Source organism: Epinephelus fuscoguttatus, linkage group LG11 (genome assembly GCF_011397635.1).
Source record: "Epinephelus fuscoguttatus linkage group LG11, E.fuscoguttatus.final_Chr_v1".
Lineage (NCBI taxonomy): Eukaryota > Metazoa > Chordata > Actinopteri > Perciformes > Serranidae > Epinephelus > Epinephelus fuscoguttatus.
Genome location: NC_064762.1, coordinates 726,330 through 743,564, shown reverse-complemented (window position 1 = coordinate 743,564; position 17,235 = coordinate 726,330). Strand labels below are relative to the sequence as shown.

Genomic DNA, 17,235 nt, shown 5'->3' with positions numbered 1-17,235 from the left:
GACTGTAAATAGGAGCCAATGAGGAGCGGGGGGCGGGTATATAAAGCTGAGAGCCGCTTTAATCCGCAGCAGCAGCAGCAGGAGCGGATCCTGAACGCATCACAGCAGACTGAACTCACAGGTAAGAGCACCTTTAATGCTGACCAATCACAACACGGCTGATCACCTCATCAATGCATCAGTTATCACTTCATCGGGTTATCAGCGGGACAGAGGGGGGGCTCGCGCTCCGCGGGGATCAGACGCATCAGCGGGGCTCCGTGAGGCGGTTCAAGGAACAAAGGAGCAGGCTGCAGACGCACGGGCTGCACCGGCTGTTTACAGGGGCTTTACCGGCTGTTTACCGGAGCTGTGCATGTTGTAGAGCTGCAGAGAGCCTGTCTGTCTGTCCCTCTGTCTGTCCCTCTGTCTGTGCCTCTGTCTGTCCCTCTGCATCCAAACGACCTTGCGGTCCGTCCTGTCTGCAGGTGTTGCGCAGTCACCGGCGGACAGACACAGATAAGCGTCTCCTCTCCTCAGTCTGCTCTCAGCTCGTGCACACACATTTCTAATAATCGATAAATCGATGATGATGATTTGATGCTTCAAATGTGCATCTGTTAACAAAAGGGCCGTAAATAATTCCACCTTAAATAATTCCACCTTAAATCCACTCAGGCGTCATGAAATCCCTAATCTGCCTAATCTGCATTCAGATTAAACACGTTTGATCTTTTTATTTCTCCATCAGACACTCTGTTCATCTTTAATGGGACACTCAGTGCGCATGCTCCCCTCGACTGATTTGAATATATATTTTTACCGGGATAATAACGGTTTATGTTCCGTTATTCCGCCGCTGCAGCATCATCCCTGCTCATTTAACGATCACCGTGTAACCTGCCGGTAGAAAGCCGGTTCGTGTGTCGGTCTGAAGGAGCAGAGCCCGGTTCCGTTCGGTAGGATGTGCTGAAGGTGACCGGGGCGTCGCGGTGCAGCAGCCGCGCTGTGAAGGGTTAATCCCGGTCTGCTGCTGCGTCACTCCCGCAGCTCATAATCAGCCTCCGAGTCCCGGTTTAGACTCACTGATCCCCTCCAGGCTCCCTGATCCGAGCCGAGCCGAGCCGAGTCCACCCGACTCCAGCCGGGTCTGAGCTCTGAACCCGGATCACTTCTAATAGTGATGAAGATGGAGGATGATGAAGGTGAAGCATGAAGCAGTCCAGTCCGATGGACCGGTCTCACCTCACAGGGACACGAGCACTTTTACTGCAGACAGTTAGTAGTTACTGATTACTGAGTCAAACTTTTAACATGATCATCTTCATTAATGCGATCATTTCAAATTAAAACACATCATCTCATACATTATTACATTCATATAAATATTTAATATCCATAGAATATTTAATAATGTATGAGAGCGGCCGGTGTGATCAGACCGACCTCTGATGTTTTCAGTTTCCTCCTGATGATAATTTTGCTCTTTAATAGAAGTAAAATATGAAATACAGGATTTATAGTTATTATGGAATATTTTTAAATGGTTGTATAAAAAACTTTTACTCTGAGTGAAAATTCATATGCATCAATTTTGAGGGATGAAGACTGTTCTTGTATTTGTAAAATGCAAATGAATAATCATAATATTATTTATTTTATTTTTTATTATTTACTTTATTAATCCCCCTGAGGGGAAATTCAATGTTTTCACTCTTGCTTGTCAGTTACACACAGGTCTGAAACACACACATGCACAAACAGGACCTATACATGCACAAAGTGGAGAGATGTCAGAGTGAGGGGGCTGCCCTTGGTGAGGCGCCCCGAGCGGTTGGGGGGTTCGGTGCCTTGCTCAAAGCCAAGAGGTGAACTGGCACCTCTCCAGCCACCAGTCCACGCTCCATATTTGGTCTGGACAGGGACTTGAACAGGCAACCCTCCGGTTCCCAACCCAAGTCCCTGTGGACTGAGCTGTCGCCCATATAGCCATTCATATCAGTGAAAATAATAAGAATGACTGAATGTTAAAAATATTCAGCAGAATTGGTGATAACATTTTTTTTTGCTTTCAGAAATACAGTGATTTTGTTTCTATAATTATACTTTATATAAAAACTGAACAAATATTTATCAGTTAATATTTCCACCGTTTCTTCGTTTGTTTTCACTCTGTGAGATAAAGATCAATAACAACATACAGAGATGATATTATCAGGGGGATTATTCAAATCTGAACGTTAGGAACAACAAATAACACCACAGTCACAGCCTTTATTTATAAATATTTTAGGTTTTATTAACCTTAATATGGTGATCATATTTATTTTATCAGTCAAAAATTTATTTTATAAAATAAATGTGTTAATTCTCTGAGGAAATTCAAAATCTGATAATGGATTTGAACAAACATTTTAACTGTTCGTAAAATGTTTAAAAACACAACAGTTAAACTGTTAATTAAATGTTCATAAACTGTTAATGATAAACATTTACTTAAACTGATAATAAATTGTTAATCATCGTTTAATGAGCCATTAGTTTAACTGTTTATGAATGGTTATAAATGGACAGTTAAGCTGTCAATGAACTGGTAATAAACCAAATAAATCCGTTCAATTTTTCAGCTGCAGTTTGATAATAATTCCAGATATTTGTTTGACGAACTGTGAATCAGAAGTTTATTAGCTGACATGTTTAAACTGTTCCCAGGTCAGCAGCCGGACGTCATCATGCCTTTCGGAAACACCCACAACAAGCTGAAGATGAACTACTCATCGGAGCAGGAGTACCCCGACCTCAGCCAGCACAACAACCACATGGCCAAGGTGCTAACGCCCGAAATGTACGCCAGCCTGAGGGACAAGGAGACGCCCAGTGGGTTCACCCTGGACGACGTCATCCAGACTGGCGTTGACAACCCAGGTACTGACCCTCAATCCAGGTACCAACCTCGAAAACCAGATAACACCCCCAACCCAGGTACCAACCTCTAAACCAGACAACACCCCCCAACCCAGGTACCAACCTCTAAACCAGATAACACCTCTCAATCCAGGTATCAACCTTCTAAACCAGATAACACCCCGCAACCCAGGTACCAACCTCTAAACCAGATAACACCTCTCAATCCAGGTACCAACCTCTAAACCAGATAACACCTCTCAATCCAGGTACCAACCTCTAAACCAGATAACACCTCTCAATCCAGGTACCAACCTCTAAACCAGATAACACCTCTCAATCCAGGTACCAACCTCTAAACCAGATAACACCCCCCAACCCAGGTACCAACCTCTAAACCAGATAACACCCCCCAACCCAGGTACCAACCTCTAAACCAGATAACACCTCTCAACCCAGGTACCAACCTCTAAACCAGATAACACCCCCCAACCCAGGTACCAACCTCTAAACCAGATAACACCTCTCAATCCAGGTATCAACCTTCTAAACCAGATAACACCCCCCAACCCAGGTACCAACCACTAAACCAGATAACACCTCTCAATCCAGGTACCAACCTCTAAACCAGATAACACCTCTCAATCCAGGTACCAACCTCTAAACCAGATAACACCTCTCAATCCAGGTACCAACCTCTAAACCAGATAACACCTCTCAATCCAGGTACCAACCTCTAAACCAGATAACACCCCCCAACCCAGGTACCAACTTCTCAACCAGATAACACCTCTCAATCCAGGTACCAACCTCTAAACCAGATAACACCTCTCAATCCAGGTACCAACCTCTAAACCAAATAACACCTCTCAATCCAGGTACCAACCTCTAAACCAGATAACACCCCCAGTCCAGGTACCAACCTCTAAACCAGATAACACCTCTCAATCCAGGTACCAACCTCTAAACCAGATAACACCTCTCAATCCAGGTACCAACCTCTAAACCAGATAACACCTCTCAATCCAGGTACCAATCTCTAAACCAGATAACACCTCTCAATCCAGGTACCAATCTCTAAAACCAGATAACACCTCTGCAATCCAGGTACCAACCTCGAAACCAGATAACACCCCCCAACCCAGATATCAAGCTCTAAACCAGATAACACCTCTCAACCCAGATACCAACCTCTAAACCAGATAACACCTCTCAATCCAGGTACCAACCTCTAAACCAGATAACACCTCTCAATCCAGGTACCAACCTCTAAACCAGATAACACCCCCAGTCCAGGTACCAACCTCTAAACCAAATAACACCCCCAGTCCAGGTACCAACCTCTAAACCAGATAACACCTCTCAATCCAGGTACCAATCTCTAAACCAGATAACACCTCTCAATCCAGGTACCAATCTCTAAAACCAGATAACACCTCTGCAATCCAGGTACCAACCTTCTAAACCAGATAACACCCCCCAATCCAGGTACCAACCTTTCAACCAGATAACACCTCTGCAATCCAGGTACCAACCTCGAAACCAGATAACACCCCCCAACCCAGATATCAAGCTCTAAACCAGATAACACCTCTCAATCCAGGTACTAACCACTAAACCAGATAACACTCCCCAATCCAGGTACCAACCTCTAAACCAGAAAACACCTCTCAATCCAGGTACCAACCTCTAAACCAGATAACACCTCTCAATCCAGGTACCAACCTCTAAACCAGATAACACCTCTCAATCCAGGTACCAACCACTAAACCAGATAACACCTCTCAATCCAGGTACCAACCTCTAAACCAGAAAACACCTCTCAATCCAGGTACCAACCTCTAAACCAGATAACACCTCTCAATCCAGGTACCAACCTCGAAACCAGATAACACCCCCCAACCCAGATATCAAGCTCTAAACCAGATAACACCCCCAACCCAGATATCAAGCTCTAAACCAGATAACACCCCCAACCCAGATATCAAGCTCTAAACCAGATAACACCTCTCAATCCAGGTACCAATCTCTAAACCAGATAACAACTCTCAATCCAGGTACCAACCTCTAAACCAGATAACACCTCTCAATCCAGGTACCAATCTCTAAACCAGATAACACCTCTCAATCCAGGTACCAACCTCTAAACCAGATAACACCTCTCAATCCAGGTACCAACCACTAAACCAGATAACACCTCTCAATCCAGGTACCAACCACTAAACCAGATAACACCTCTCAATCCAGGTACCAACCACTAAACCAGATAACACCTCTCAATCCAGGTACCAACCTCTAAACCAGATAACAACTCTCAATCCAGGTACCAACCTCTAAACCAGATAACACCTCTCAATCCAGGTACCAACCTCTAAACCAGATAACACCTCTCAATCCAGGTACCAACCTCTAAACCAGATAACACCTCTCAATCCAGGTACCAACCTCTAAACCAGATAACACCTCTCAATCCAGGTACCAACCTTCTAAACCAGATAACACCCCCCAACCCAGGTACCAACCACTAAACCAGATAACACCTCTCAATCCAGGTACCAACCTCTAAACCAGATAACACTCCCCAATTCAGGTACCAACCTCTAAACCAGATAACACCTCTCAATCCAGGTACCAACCTCTAAACCAGATAACACCCCCAATCCAGGTACCAACCTCTAAACCAGATAACACCTCTCAATCCAGGTACCAACCTCTAAACCAGATAACACCTCTCAATCCAGGTACCAACCTCTAAACCAGATAACACCTCTCAATCCAGGTACCAACCTCTAAACATTATAAACCCCACAATCCAGGTACCAACCTCTAAACCAGATAACACCTCTCAATCCAGGTACCAATCTCTAAACCAGATAACACCTCTCAATCCAGGTACCAACCTTCTAAACCAGATAACACCCCCCAATCCAGGTACCAATCTCTAAACCAGATAACACCCCCCAACCCAGGTACCAACCACTAAACCAAATAACACCTCTCAATCCAGGTACCAACCTCTAAACCAAATAACACCCCCCAATCCAGGTACCAACCTCTAAACCAGATAACACCTCTCAATCCAGGTACCAACCTCTAAACCAAATAACACCCCCCAATCCAGGTACCAACCACTAAACCAGATAACACCTCTCAATCCAGGTACCAACCTTCTAAACCAGATAACACCCCCCAACCCAGGCACCAACCTCTAAACCAGATAACACCTCTCAATCCAGGTACCAACCTCTAAACCAGATAACACCTCTCAATTCAGGTACCAACCTCTAAACCAGATAACACCTCTCAATTCAGGTACCTCTTGGTGTTGTTTGTCACCTTCAGACAGGGATGTTGTGTCCTGGGCTTCAGCTGCAGCCTGATAATTGGATTGAGTCATGAGATCAGGTTAATTTTTGCTTGTTAAATCCCTGACAGGGACGTTGTGTACTTCCTATCTGATCTCCTGAGCCTCCTCATCAAATCCAACTTAATTTATTTAGCAGCGTGCTACACAGGAAACTAATTACTACATGAACAAATGCAACAACAACAACTACAAATTAAAGTCCCTCAAAAATAAAACTAAGAAGTGCGTCACTACTGGAGGATGTCATCACTCCAAAATGGCCACCAGTCAGGAAGTTGGTAATGAGCAGGATATGATCGGCCATTTTGTGTCCTTGCAGGTCACCCGTTCATCATGACGGTGGGCTGCGTCGCTGGAGATGAGGAGACGTATGAGGTGTTCAAAGACCTGCTGGACCCAGTGATTGAAGACCGCCACGGAGGATACAAACCAACAGACAAACACAAGACGGACCTGAACTCCGAAAACTTGCAGGTAAACAACAACAAACTGACCCAAACCCCAAGTGTAATCAATCTATTGTTTATTTATTGTTTCTGTATCCTGCAGTAATCAGTGTGTAGCTGCTGCCATGTTGAGGCAGAGGGTGCTGTCTGTAGCTCTGGGTGAGGGTGAGAGGCTGTCAGCAGATAAACAGAGATCTGTGTGGGTACATGAGACCCTAAAAAAGAGGCTGGATCATGGGGAGTGCCACCAGTTGGTCCAGGAGCTTCTCCTCCATCATGGACGTTTACAGTACTGCACTTATCTGCTGTTTTCTATTCAGATGGTGCTAACTGTGCTTTGTAAAGCCGTATAGCTCTGGGTATCCAGCAACCACTACCACCAGTTTCTCCTCCATTGTTTACCAACTGTAAACCTGTTGTCATGACCACCACAGAAGCCCCGCCTCTCAAATCATCCCATTGGACAATGGGGAAAAGGGGGAGATGAGGTGGGGCACTTTTGACTAAACTGATCCTGACCAGGTGACGTGTGCAGCATCAGTTACCATGGAGATGGAGCCACCTTCATAGGACAGAAACAAACCTCACTAACACACTGATCTGACGCTGTGGTTCAGCCCTCTGAACCGACCCACAGCACAGTCAGTCAAAGGTTTTTGTCCCTTGAGCAGACCGATAGTTTTGGTTCTGTGAGCTGATTGGATGAACACAGCGTTAGGTTCTGCTGATCTCTGCTTATCGTCTGCGTTTCAGGGTGGAGACGACCTGGATCCAAACTACGTTCTGAGCTCTCGGGTCCGGACAGGACGGAGCATCCGCGGCTTCTGTCTGCCGCCGCACTGCAGCCGTGGAGAACGCCGCGCCATCGAAAACCTCTCCATTGAAAGTATGACATCACTTCCTGTGTGTTGCAGTGTCAGTGTGCCCCCTGACTGCAGACAGATGTGTTACACTTTAATGTCTGACAAGTTTCAGCTCAGTGATCAGAGGCAGTGCAGATGAAATATTTCCCACAGTTCAACATGTTTTCTAAATGTGATCATGACGAAGACGTTTATTTCAGTTCTCTCATTTAAAACTAACTTTCTCATAACTTCCTGTGAAGCCTCCAGGATGTGACCTGGTGATAATCAGCTGACTGATGATCTTTTAACACCAGATACTATCTTTCTTTCTGATGACATGAGTCAAGTGAAGTTCAGCTGAACTCAGTTCAGTTTGAGTTCAGCAGATGAGGAAGACAAAAAGCCAGTAAGGGGACATTGAGTCAGGACTGAGCAGCAGAGCAGAGAATGACTGTGGATCAGTTCTCTCATGATGTGATGACGGGCGATTAAACTTTAAACTAACTGTCGTGTCATCAACAGTCTCACCTCAAACACTGATGTTATTGTAATATATAATGATGAAGAGGAGGAGGAGGAGCGGTCAGGACGCAGAGACACAGTTTAAAATTCCGTCCATCTGCTCTTTATTTAGATGTTTTCCCATCATGCCTCAGTGAGCAGATCAGACTGTTATATAACTGTGAGCTCTGTGTCGTCCTGCTGAGACTCTTAATGAGCGTCAGAGACCTCCCGCACATTCTGAGGACACACACACATACACACACACACACACACACACACACACACACACAGATTCTGTTATAAAGAGATATTTTACAAGATATTTTATATTTTCCATATTTTATATATCGTTATATATTTTATATTTATTTAATTCGTTACAACAGGAAACTCTTTTCTTGTAAAAAGACTTTTCTTTTTACAGTGTAACAGATAATTAGTTGATTACTTTTTGTTGTGACATCATGTGTTTGTGTGATGTCATAACGTGAACATAACATGTAAAACCATAAAAAAACGTCTTGTTATAACGTTGTCATCAGATATCCATCAGGTTGTTTGTGACACACTGAGTTGACATGATGATAATAAAAATAACGACACACTTTGGAAACTGAAACTCAGTCATGTGCTCTGAATAACAGACTCCTTGGTTACCATAGCAACAGAGCGGAGTCAGGTCATTTGATTCGTAATAATTAAACATTTCCTCTGTGATCAGGAAACTTCAGAACTTTAATCTGAAAATCATTTTTGTCTCACCTGTGACTTCCTGCAGGTCTGGACCTCCTGGACGGAGACTTGAAGGGGAAGTACTACGCTCTGAAGAACATGACGGAGGAGGAGCAGCAGCAGCTGATCGATGACCACTTCCTGTTTGACAAGCCCGTGTCCCCCCTGCTGCTGGCGTCCGGCATGGCCCGCGACTGGCCCGATGGCCGCGGCATCTGGTCAGTACGACCTTTGACCTGCTGCAACCCCGAGTCTGAACATTCAAAGCAAACGTGTTACATCACCGTCTGCAGAGACTGAATCTGTGACGTGTTATTATAACCTTACATTATGACGGTCTGACTGACTTCCTGTTGCGTCTCAGCTTCCTGTCCCTGCGTCGTTAACCCTCCGCTTTCGCCTGCAGGCACAACGACAACAAGACCTTCCTGGTGTGGGTGAACGAGGAGGACCACCTGCGTGTCATCAGCATGCAGAAAGGAGGCAACATGAGGGAGGTGTTCACCCGCTTCTGCACCGGACTCACCAAGGTACGCACCTGAACGCTCACGTCCTGTTGAGACACAGCAGTGTGACATCATCATGGTGTTCACCGCCTGCCCCTCTTCTTCCTCTCTCTGCCAGATCGAGGGCTTGTTTAAGGAGCGAGGACACGAGTTCATGTGGAACGAACACCTGGGCTACGTCCTCACCTGTCCGTCCAACCTGGGGACAGGACTGAGAGCCGGTGTCCACGTCAAACTGCCGAACCTCAGCAAGAACGACAAGTTCGGAGAAATCCTGAAGAGGCTGAGGCTGCAGAAGAGAGGCACAGGTAAACACACAGACAGACAGACAGACAAGTGGGGGGACAGACAGGTGGAGGGACAGACAGACAGGCAGACAGTTAATGATTACTTTGTGTTTTTAAATCAAATCTGTTTCGTCTTTAATGTTTAATAATTAATAATTTTGAAAACAGAATTCAGTCTGTGAGCAGCAGAGTCAGGTGTGATGTCATCGTCTGATGTCATAGCGCTCATGACAGAGCAACAACCCACCTCATGATGTCATCATTTCCCAAATGCTCCATTTTACATCAACACAGATAAACAGGAAGTGGAGTTCAGAACAATGTGCACCATATCTGTTTTCATAACCGTCTGTTTGTGTGGAGACAAAACCTGAATCTGACGTCTCGTCCACGTGGACGCAGCCGTTTTTGAAAGCACCATTTTTACTCCCTCATTGTCCAGAAAAACCTGTATCTACACACAGAAGACGAACACGTCGGCTGCATTTTCAAATATACTCGTGTTCATGTGGACGAAGCCTGACAGTCATGTTAAAGGTGTAACTGTGACATCACTTCCTCTCTGTGTGTCTCAGGTGGTGTGGACACAGCGGCGGTAGGCGGAGTCTTTGACATCTCCAACGCGGACCGTCTGGGCTTCTCAGAGGTGGAGCTGGTGCAGATGGTGGTGGATGGAGTCAACCTGCTGGTGGACATGGAGAAGCGTCTGGAGGGCGGAGAGAGCATCGATGACCTCATGCCTGAGCAGAAGTGAACTGTGTCACTGTAACCTCCGACAGCCCCCCCCCACCCCCCACACCCCCTCACCCCCCTCCTCCCCCCTCACTGTAACCAATCAGAAACCGTCCTGAAGCTGCGGGACGTTTAGAGCCGCTCAGTTAGACCTCAGTCTTCCAACATGTGAAGGATTTTCTATTTCCTGTCTGCACCTGTTGGACCCATCTAACACCTGAAATATATCTAATAAAGTCTGTGTGGCCCTGACTAAACACTGCTGTCTTCATTCACAACACACACACACACACACACACACACACACACACACACACACACACACACACAGAGTGAATCAGAGGTGGAACAAGTCCTCAGATCTGGACCTTTAATCTGGATCAGTTTTGCTGTAACTGTTGTTTGAGTTAACATGTTGTGACGTCATGCCTATAAAGCCATGTTCATGAAACGTCAGGCTGAACTCACATGTTCAGTGTGCAGCTCGGTGTCAGTGTTTCTGGGATCAGAGCAGGTCCCGGTTGGTCTGCCAGTCTCTGCCAGTCAGTCCTGGTTCCGTTCAGCTCCTCTTCATCCTTCATCATCTTCATGCTCTCTGCTAGTGATGTGATGTTCGTGAACGAGCCGAGTCTTTGAACCGGCTCTTTAGAGCGAACGAGCCAGTTCCTAATTTCTTTGTTTTTTGCTTTCATTGATTCTGTATCCATTAATTTCAGATCATTTGATCGGGAGCAGGAGTGGAGTCTACTCTGGGTCCACGTTACAATATTCAGATCACGTGAAGCGATAAATCAGCAATGCGATTCATTGTTGAACCCACTGCTTCAGTCCCAGAGAGAGAAGTAACTGATTACATTTACTCAAACTGAAGTATTTTTACTTTAGTATTTACTTCTCTGCTCCTCATGTCAGAGGTACCTGATGTACTGCAGATAGCCCACAGTACTACTCCTATACACCTGTAGGGGAATAAGACGAGGACGTCGCCTGAGTCCTTTTTTATTCCTTCTTGTAACTCAAATTATGGCTGTGCATGTTCAGAAACGTTTATTTCAAGGTATAAAGGCCTTAATAGAGAATCCAAATTAGCACAACTGGCCGATGATACCACTGTTTGTTGTCTAATAGGCATGAGGTGATCAAAGCTGCGATGAGGAGTTCTCTGCTGTGTCAGGGTTAAAAATGAATTTGAACAAATCTGTGTCATTTCCACTAAAGGACTGTGATCAGTCTGAAGTGAATGGTGTGAATTTTGACCCTACAGTGGAATAAATAACAAACCAGTTCAATCTGTGGCTGATGAGAGAGCTCTCACTGAATGGTCGGGTCTTGTTGTCTAAAGCTGAGGGGACATCTCGAGCTGTCTACGTGTCTTTAGCACTTTAACTATATACAAAATATTAAATAAAACTTTATTTAATTTTATTTGGAGAAACAAATGTCATTACTTCAGAAAAGATATTCTATGTAATACAAGAAGAGATGGTGGTGTTGAGGTCGTAAGTTTTGTAACATTACATAGTACTTTCAAAGTAAAATGGTTAACCAACGTGATTAAAGAAAAAGATATTCCATCTGGATTAACAAGAATATTCAATATAGAAATAAATCACTCTGTTATAAAATGTGGGTTGAAATGGTATTGTATTAGTTAAACAACTTGTGAATGCTGAGGGACAGTTACTAACGTATGATGAATTCCTCTCTAAGTTCAGGCTGCAAATTACACCAAAGGAATATGCAGTGGTCTGTGATGCTGCACTGAGGAGTGCACTGCAGCTGCTAAGAGGATCAACTGTTGAGGTCTCTACAACTGTTCCACTCAGCAGCGTTTGTTCCTCGGAGTAAATGACATTACTAAGAATAAATGTTTGAATAAATTCATCAGGAATCACATGCATACTGTATCTGTGCCCTCAGCAAAATTCTTTTGGACCTCGCTTTATGGTGAAGTTGATGTTTGAATATGTGTCTAGTTGGAGATAAATTCTGTCTGAATAATAAAGTTAAAGAGGTCTCTTGTAAAATATTGCATAAAATAAATCCAGCAGAGAAACTTTAGAGAGATTTAAGATCGATATTAAATATTCTTAGGTTTTTTGTGGAAATGAGGAAGAAACAATTTGTCGTCTGTTTGATCACTGTGTGTAGCCTATACTAGGATGTTCTGGATGGATGTTCAAACAGAAAAACGGTACAAACAATCCACTTAAAAGAAAAAGACATTTTTATTTGTTTTGAAGACGAGGAGAAAGAGAAAGACTTTATTTTTTTTGTACAGCTTCTTCTTCTTCACATTCATAAGGAGAAATGTGCAGAATCCAGACCAAGCTTTGAACATTTTCTGCATGATCTGAAACAATATTGCACAACTATTGAAGCCTTAAGAGCAAGAAGACACTTAGAACTGACTCTATTATCGATAAGTGTTGTAAAGATTGACGACTGTATTGAATATCCTTCATTTGTTAGTTTTGTTTTTGCTTTTTGTTTTGTATTCTGTTGTTTCTGTTTCTTTTTAATCCCCTGCCACAAACAGTTTTTGTTTCTACCTTAATATGTAAATAAAGGTTTAAAAAAACACACAAAAAAACCCCCCACTGCAGGCAAGATGGCGGACAACGGCGCCGCCATATATCAGCCCAATTCCAATCCGGCCCCTAAAGACTCGAGCCCTGAACCCTCACTGACTTAACTGACGTCAGCTCTAAGTGACTGAGTGTGAGAGTCTGAAAGGGCTCCGGATGCTACAAATAGGAATGGGACAGCACTTATCCCCCTCTCTACAAAATGTTGTTGACACTGGCGGCTCTGGGCGTGATCATTTATCGGTTATTGTCAGCATATATTCCACACACAAAGAATATATATCTATAGATAGATAGATAGATATGACTTCATGTGTGTTTATGTACCATCTTAAATCCTTGTTAATGTAATGTTTCATTGTTTATCTGTTTTTTCGCTCTCCTTCCATAACGTTACCGTTTGCATATCTGCCGACCGTGTTTTCGTTTTTTTTTGGTTTTTTTTTTTACAACACTTCCGGTGTTCCGAGGGCAACCCCTGTATTTGACGTCACAACGCTATGAACTGTGGGTAATTTCCTTACCGTAAGTCCGCATCGATGCTGACCTACGGTAAGGGGGCATAAAGGGCTCACTCACTGACTCACTGACTTGACGATTTGACAATGGGACAGCCCTCACACACTCACGCACTTCACATGAACGCGCCTCTAAGTCAGTGAGTCTGTGGCCCTGTCCAAATACCTGCACTTGCGCCCTTGTGTCCCTTAATTGCGCGCTCCCGCTAAAGGGCGTAAGTGCGTAGGGTGTCCAAATTGTCTTCTGTTGTTATCAAGAGGGGGGTGCAAACCTGCGCCCTTAATGCACCCCTTCCGAAAGTGCGCATCAGACCTCACTTCGCTGAAGGATTTTACCCAGAATCCTCCGTAGTGTCGTGACGCCGTAACACTGCACAGCTGGCCGGTAAAACTCACCATCTTCAAACAGTAACTGACGTGTCCGCGAGCCATTAACTCCGACTGACAACAACCGTTAAGGCCAATTTCCACCAGATGTGTGTTGGTTGTGTCTGCGCTCCAGCACGGCAGCGGAGCCGATAGGATTCAGTTCTAGTCAGTGTGTGTGTTTCCACCGGCTGTGCTGCGTTCCGGCTCCGTCACAGCTGCGGCGCTCCGGAGCCCTCCGCAACAGATACACAGGACTTCTGTTTTTGCAGGACGCCGGAGCACAACGCAGCAATTCTGCACAGAGCAGATCGTGCGGGGCAGGAAGTCGTGCACAGAAACACAATAAAACATCCGGTTAATTTTCAAAATAAAGTACACAGTGTTCACGGCGGATCATATTTCCCTGCACTACACCTTGAAAACGTCATAATGGGTGGAGGCAGGCCTGAAGTCAACAGGTCAGAGGTTTCCAGACGTCATTTCACCCCGTTGACACCATAGACGAGGAGATGTTAATCATGGAGGTGCACCGCACCGCGCAGCAAACGCAGCCGGTGGGTGTTGACGGACGGCGGAGCACGCAGCAGATAACCAGCGCTGCCGTTCCGCAACGGACACGCATCCAGTGGAAATCCGGTGTTAGAGGAACATAACGTCAAACAACACGCTGTGTGGACTTAATAATACATGACAGGGCGTTAATAATGAAATAATATACAGTTTACAGTTGACCTGAGGTTTGTATGACAGTCCACATCACTTTACAGTTTTGATTGTGTCTTTAATTATTATTATTTTATTACCGTATGTCTTTATAGTTTATTATATATCACAATTTACCAGAATTTATCCCAGCAAAAACGTTTTAATAGTAATAACAGTAATCTAGGCTACGTTAACGGTAGAGTAAAAAAAGATGTTACAGCTAATATACACATTATTAACAGGTGAATTCAAGAGTAAAATTTAATTTAATTTACCTGTTGGTTGGGCATCAGCATCAGTACTTGGATGTGATGTAGATGCCGCCTTCTCCTGCGGCTCCTAACCCTCCTCATCATTCGCTGATTGTATCTGTTTATCATTTGCAGCAGCAGTGCTGCGAACAACGTTATTTCCTCTAACGCCATGTTTCGTCTCCTAGGAGATGGACCAGCTGGACCCAGACGGAAGTGACGTGTACGCAACTGTCCCAATTCTCCTTTTTAAACAGCGTCGATCCCTTGCGCACTTACGCCCCTAACTGCACTTTTGGCAAGTGCACTTCAGGGAAGACCTCAGGGCGCAAGTGCGGGTATTTGGACAGGGCCTGTAAGGGATCGGATTGGAATTGGGCCGAATCCATACCGGAAGTCCATACCGGAAGTCGGTTTTAAGTCTCTTTTTCGATGTACTGCTCCACATGTATCTGACAGCTTCAGTCCCAGATTCAGATTATTGATACAGAACATAATCAATAATCAGTGATGATGTGTGATTACAGATGAATCGACCCAGCAGGATATGACGTCATTGAAATGAGCTCCACCTTCACCACATTTAAAACACATTAAAAACAGATATCTATGATGAGCATTTTATAAATGTTTGTTTCTCATTTTGCTTTAATTTGTTTTTTTATCTGTTTCTCTGCTGCACGTTATCACCTGTTACACACTTTCAACAGCTGTTTTCACACCTGCTTTATGAACGAAGTTTATTATTATTATTGTTATTAATGATATAATAATCTGATGAACGCTTTGTGTTTACAAAAAAATGGAACTTTATTCAGAAAAGTTATTAATTAATTGTTTTGTGCTCATTAAATATGCACACACACACACACACACACACACACACACACACACACACAGAGTTTATCTCCTGGAATGATGAAGTCACAGTTGAGTCTCTGTGAAGTCACATGACCAGCAGGGGGCAGCAGCTGGTTAATAAAAACAGAGGAAGCAGTCTGGTGTTTCACAACTACTGATCAATATTTACAGCCTGATCAGACGTATTGATCCATGTGGAGCTCACAGCTCTGAGCTCTGTCACTGTTACTGGTTTGTTTGGATGTGTCTGTCTTACATATTCACACTCTGTGCTTTTCATGTTTATATGTTCCAACACTGTTCATAGAACACTGTCTTTACTTTGAAGCACCTCCTACAGATGAAATAAACCTGTGTGTGCATGTGTTCATTTATTCATATCACAGTCAAGTGTTGATGACCTCACACTGTGATATCTGTGGACGCCATCACACCTGCTGCACTGAAAGCTCAGTGACGTCGTCCTGGGACCAGACTGACATCTCACTGTGTTGTTTCTGTCAACATGTTTGTGCTGTGTAAAAAGCTGCTGGGTGCCTTCATCACCCTCAGGGTTCATACAGTGTCTGTCCAGCTGTTTTCCAGGAGGATCCTGGAGAACCTGGAGCATGTGCAGAGGCACAGACACACAGATGGACAGTCTTACGGAGAATCTGATGTGAGCTCAAGAATCTGAAGCAGGCCGAGGTCATGTGATCAAACTGAAACCAGCTGGACTGAAGGCTGAGGCCGCCTCTTCTCTCAACGCCACGTATAACAGTTACCACGGGCCCCAGTGCACGCTCATTACTGGCTGTAGAGCACACACACACACACGCACACACACACAGAGCTGGCAGCTGTTTATAGAAAAGCCAAATGAATCTTATTTATGGAGCTCTGCTTCTTTTTCCAACAGTCAGTCTCTCTTTCATTCTTTCTCTCTGCTGCTTCAGTGTAAAGTCCTGACTGCGCTCTGAGCTGCAGACGAGCTCAGCCTGTCAGTCGAACACATTCTGATCCTAAACAGCTCCTGCATGGTATCCTCAGGTCACATGATCAAATAGAGACTTGACATTAGGCAACATCAACATTCATGTTACCAACAGTCATTAAAAATCCAAGTGTCCTGAAGCCCCGACATAAAAAGCTGTTTGGAAAAATTTGCACACGTGAGCTCGGTGCCCAGAGAGGCAGTCAGAGCTACAGGCTACAGTGAGGCTAAAAACAGAGTTCAAATGAGGTTTTTCCAAACAACTTTTTATGTCGGGGCTTCAGGACACTTGGATCACTACGGACGAGCAGTATGGAGATATTTTGTGGTTTCAATGATGTGTTTTTGGACGTTTGAATCTGGGGCGCCGTCAGCCTCCATTAGGTGGAGTTGTGTTGCTACCTCCTCTCCCCTTGGATCTCTGCAAGTGATGTGAGGACTCTAAAACTTCACCTGAGCCTCCCTCGGCATATGGGTGAGTAGATAATGGCTGCATTTTCAGTTTTGGGTGCACTATCCCTTTAATATCATAAAAAGTATAAATAGAAGTATGAAAAGTCATAGCAGCCATGTAATAAAGTCCTGAACGAGCTGAACATTCTGGCAGTGGAACAGTGTCTGTAGCACAAAGTATGCAGAAGGAGTAACGAACCGAAAAGTTGCTGAAA

General features: G+C 44.4%; 1 protein-coding gene and 1 long non-coding RNA gene across 5 annotated transcripts; one reads left to right on the top strand and one right to left on the bottom strand.

Annotated features, from left to right (window-relative positions):
- The first annotated feature begins 37 nt into the window (after positions 1-37).
- Positions 38-10,374, top strand: ckbb (creatine kinase, brain b). The gene is made up of 8 exons (XM_049589766.1): positions 38-121; positions 2,692-2,904; positions 6,570-6,724; positions 7,450-7,582; positions 8,824-8,995; positions 9,184-9,307; positions 9,402-9,591; positions 10,146-10,374. The coding sequence occupies exons 2-8, from the start codon at positions 2,712-2,714 to the stop codon at positions 10,322-10,324; spliced, it is 1,146 nt and encodes a 381-aa protein (XP_049445723.1). The 5' UTR covers positions 38-121; positions 2,692-2,711; the 3' UTR covers positions 10,325-10,374.
- Positions 4,926-6,191, bottom strand: LOC125896864 (uncharacterized). 4 transcript variants are annotated; one of them, XR_007450350.1, is made up of 3 exons: positions 6,051-6,191; positions 5,177-5,443; positions 4,926-4,986 (listed from the first exon to the last, which is right to left on the bottom strand). It is a non-coding gene; the product is annotated as an uncharacterized LOC125896864 (long non-coding RNA). The 4 variants fall into 4 exon arrangements; XR_007450352.1 differs by lacking the exon at positions 6,051-6,191 and adding an exon at positions 5,784-5,807; XR_007450349.1 differs by lacking the exon at positions 6,051-6,191 and adding an exon at positions 5,538-5,572 and having other exon boundaries at positions 5,177-5,499.
- Positions 10,375-17,235: the final 6,861 nt, after the last annotated feature.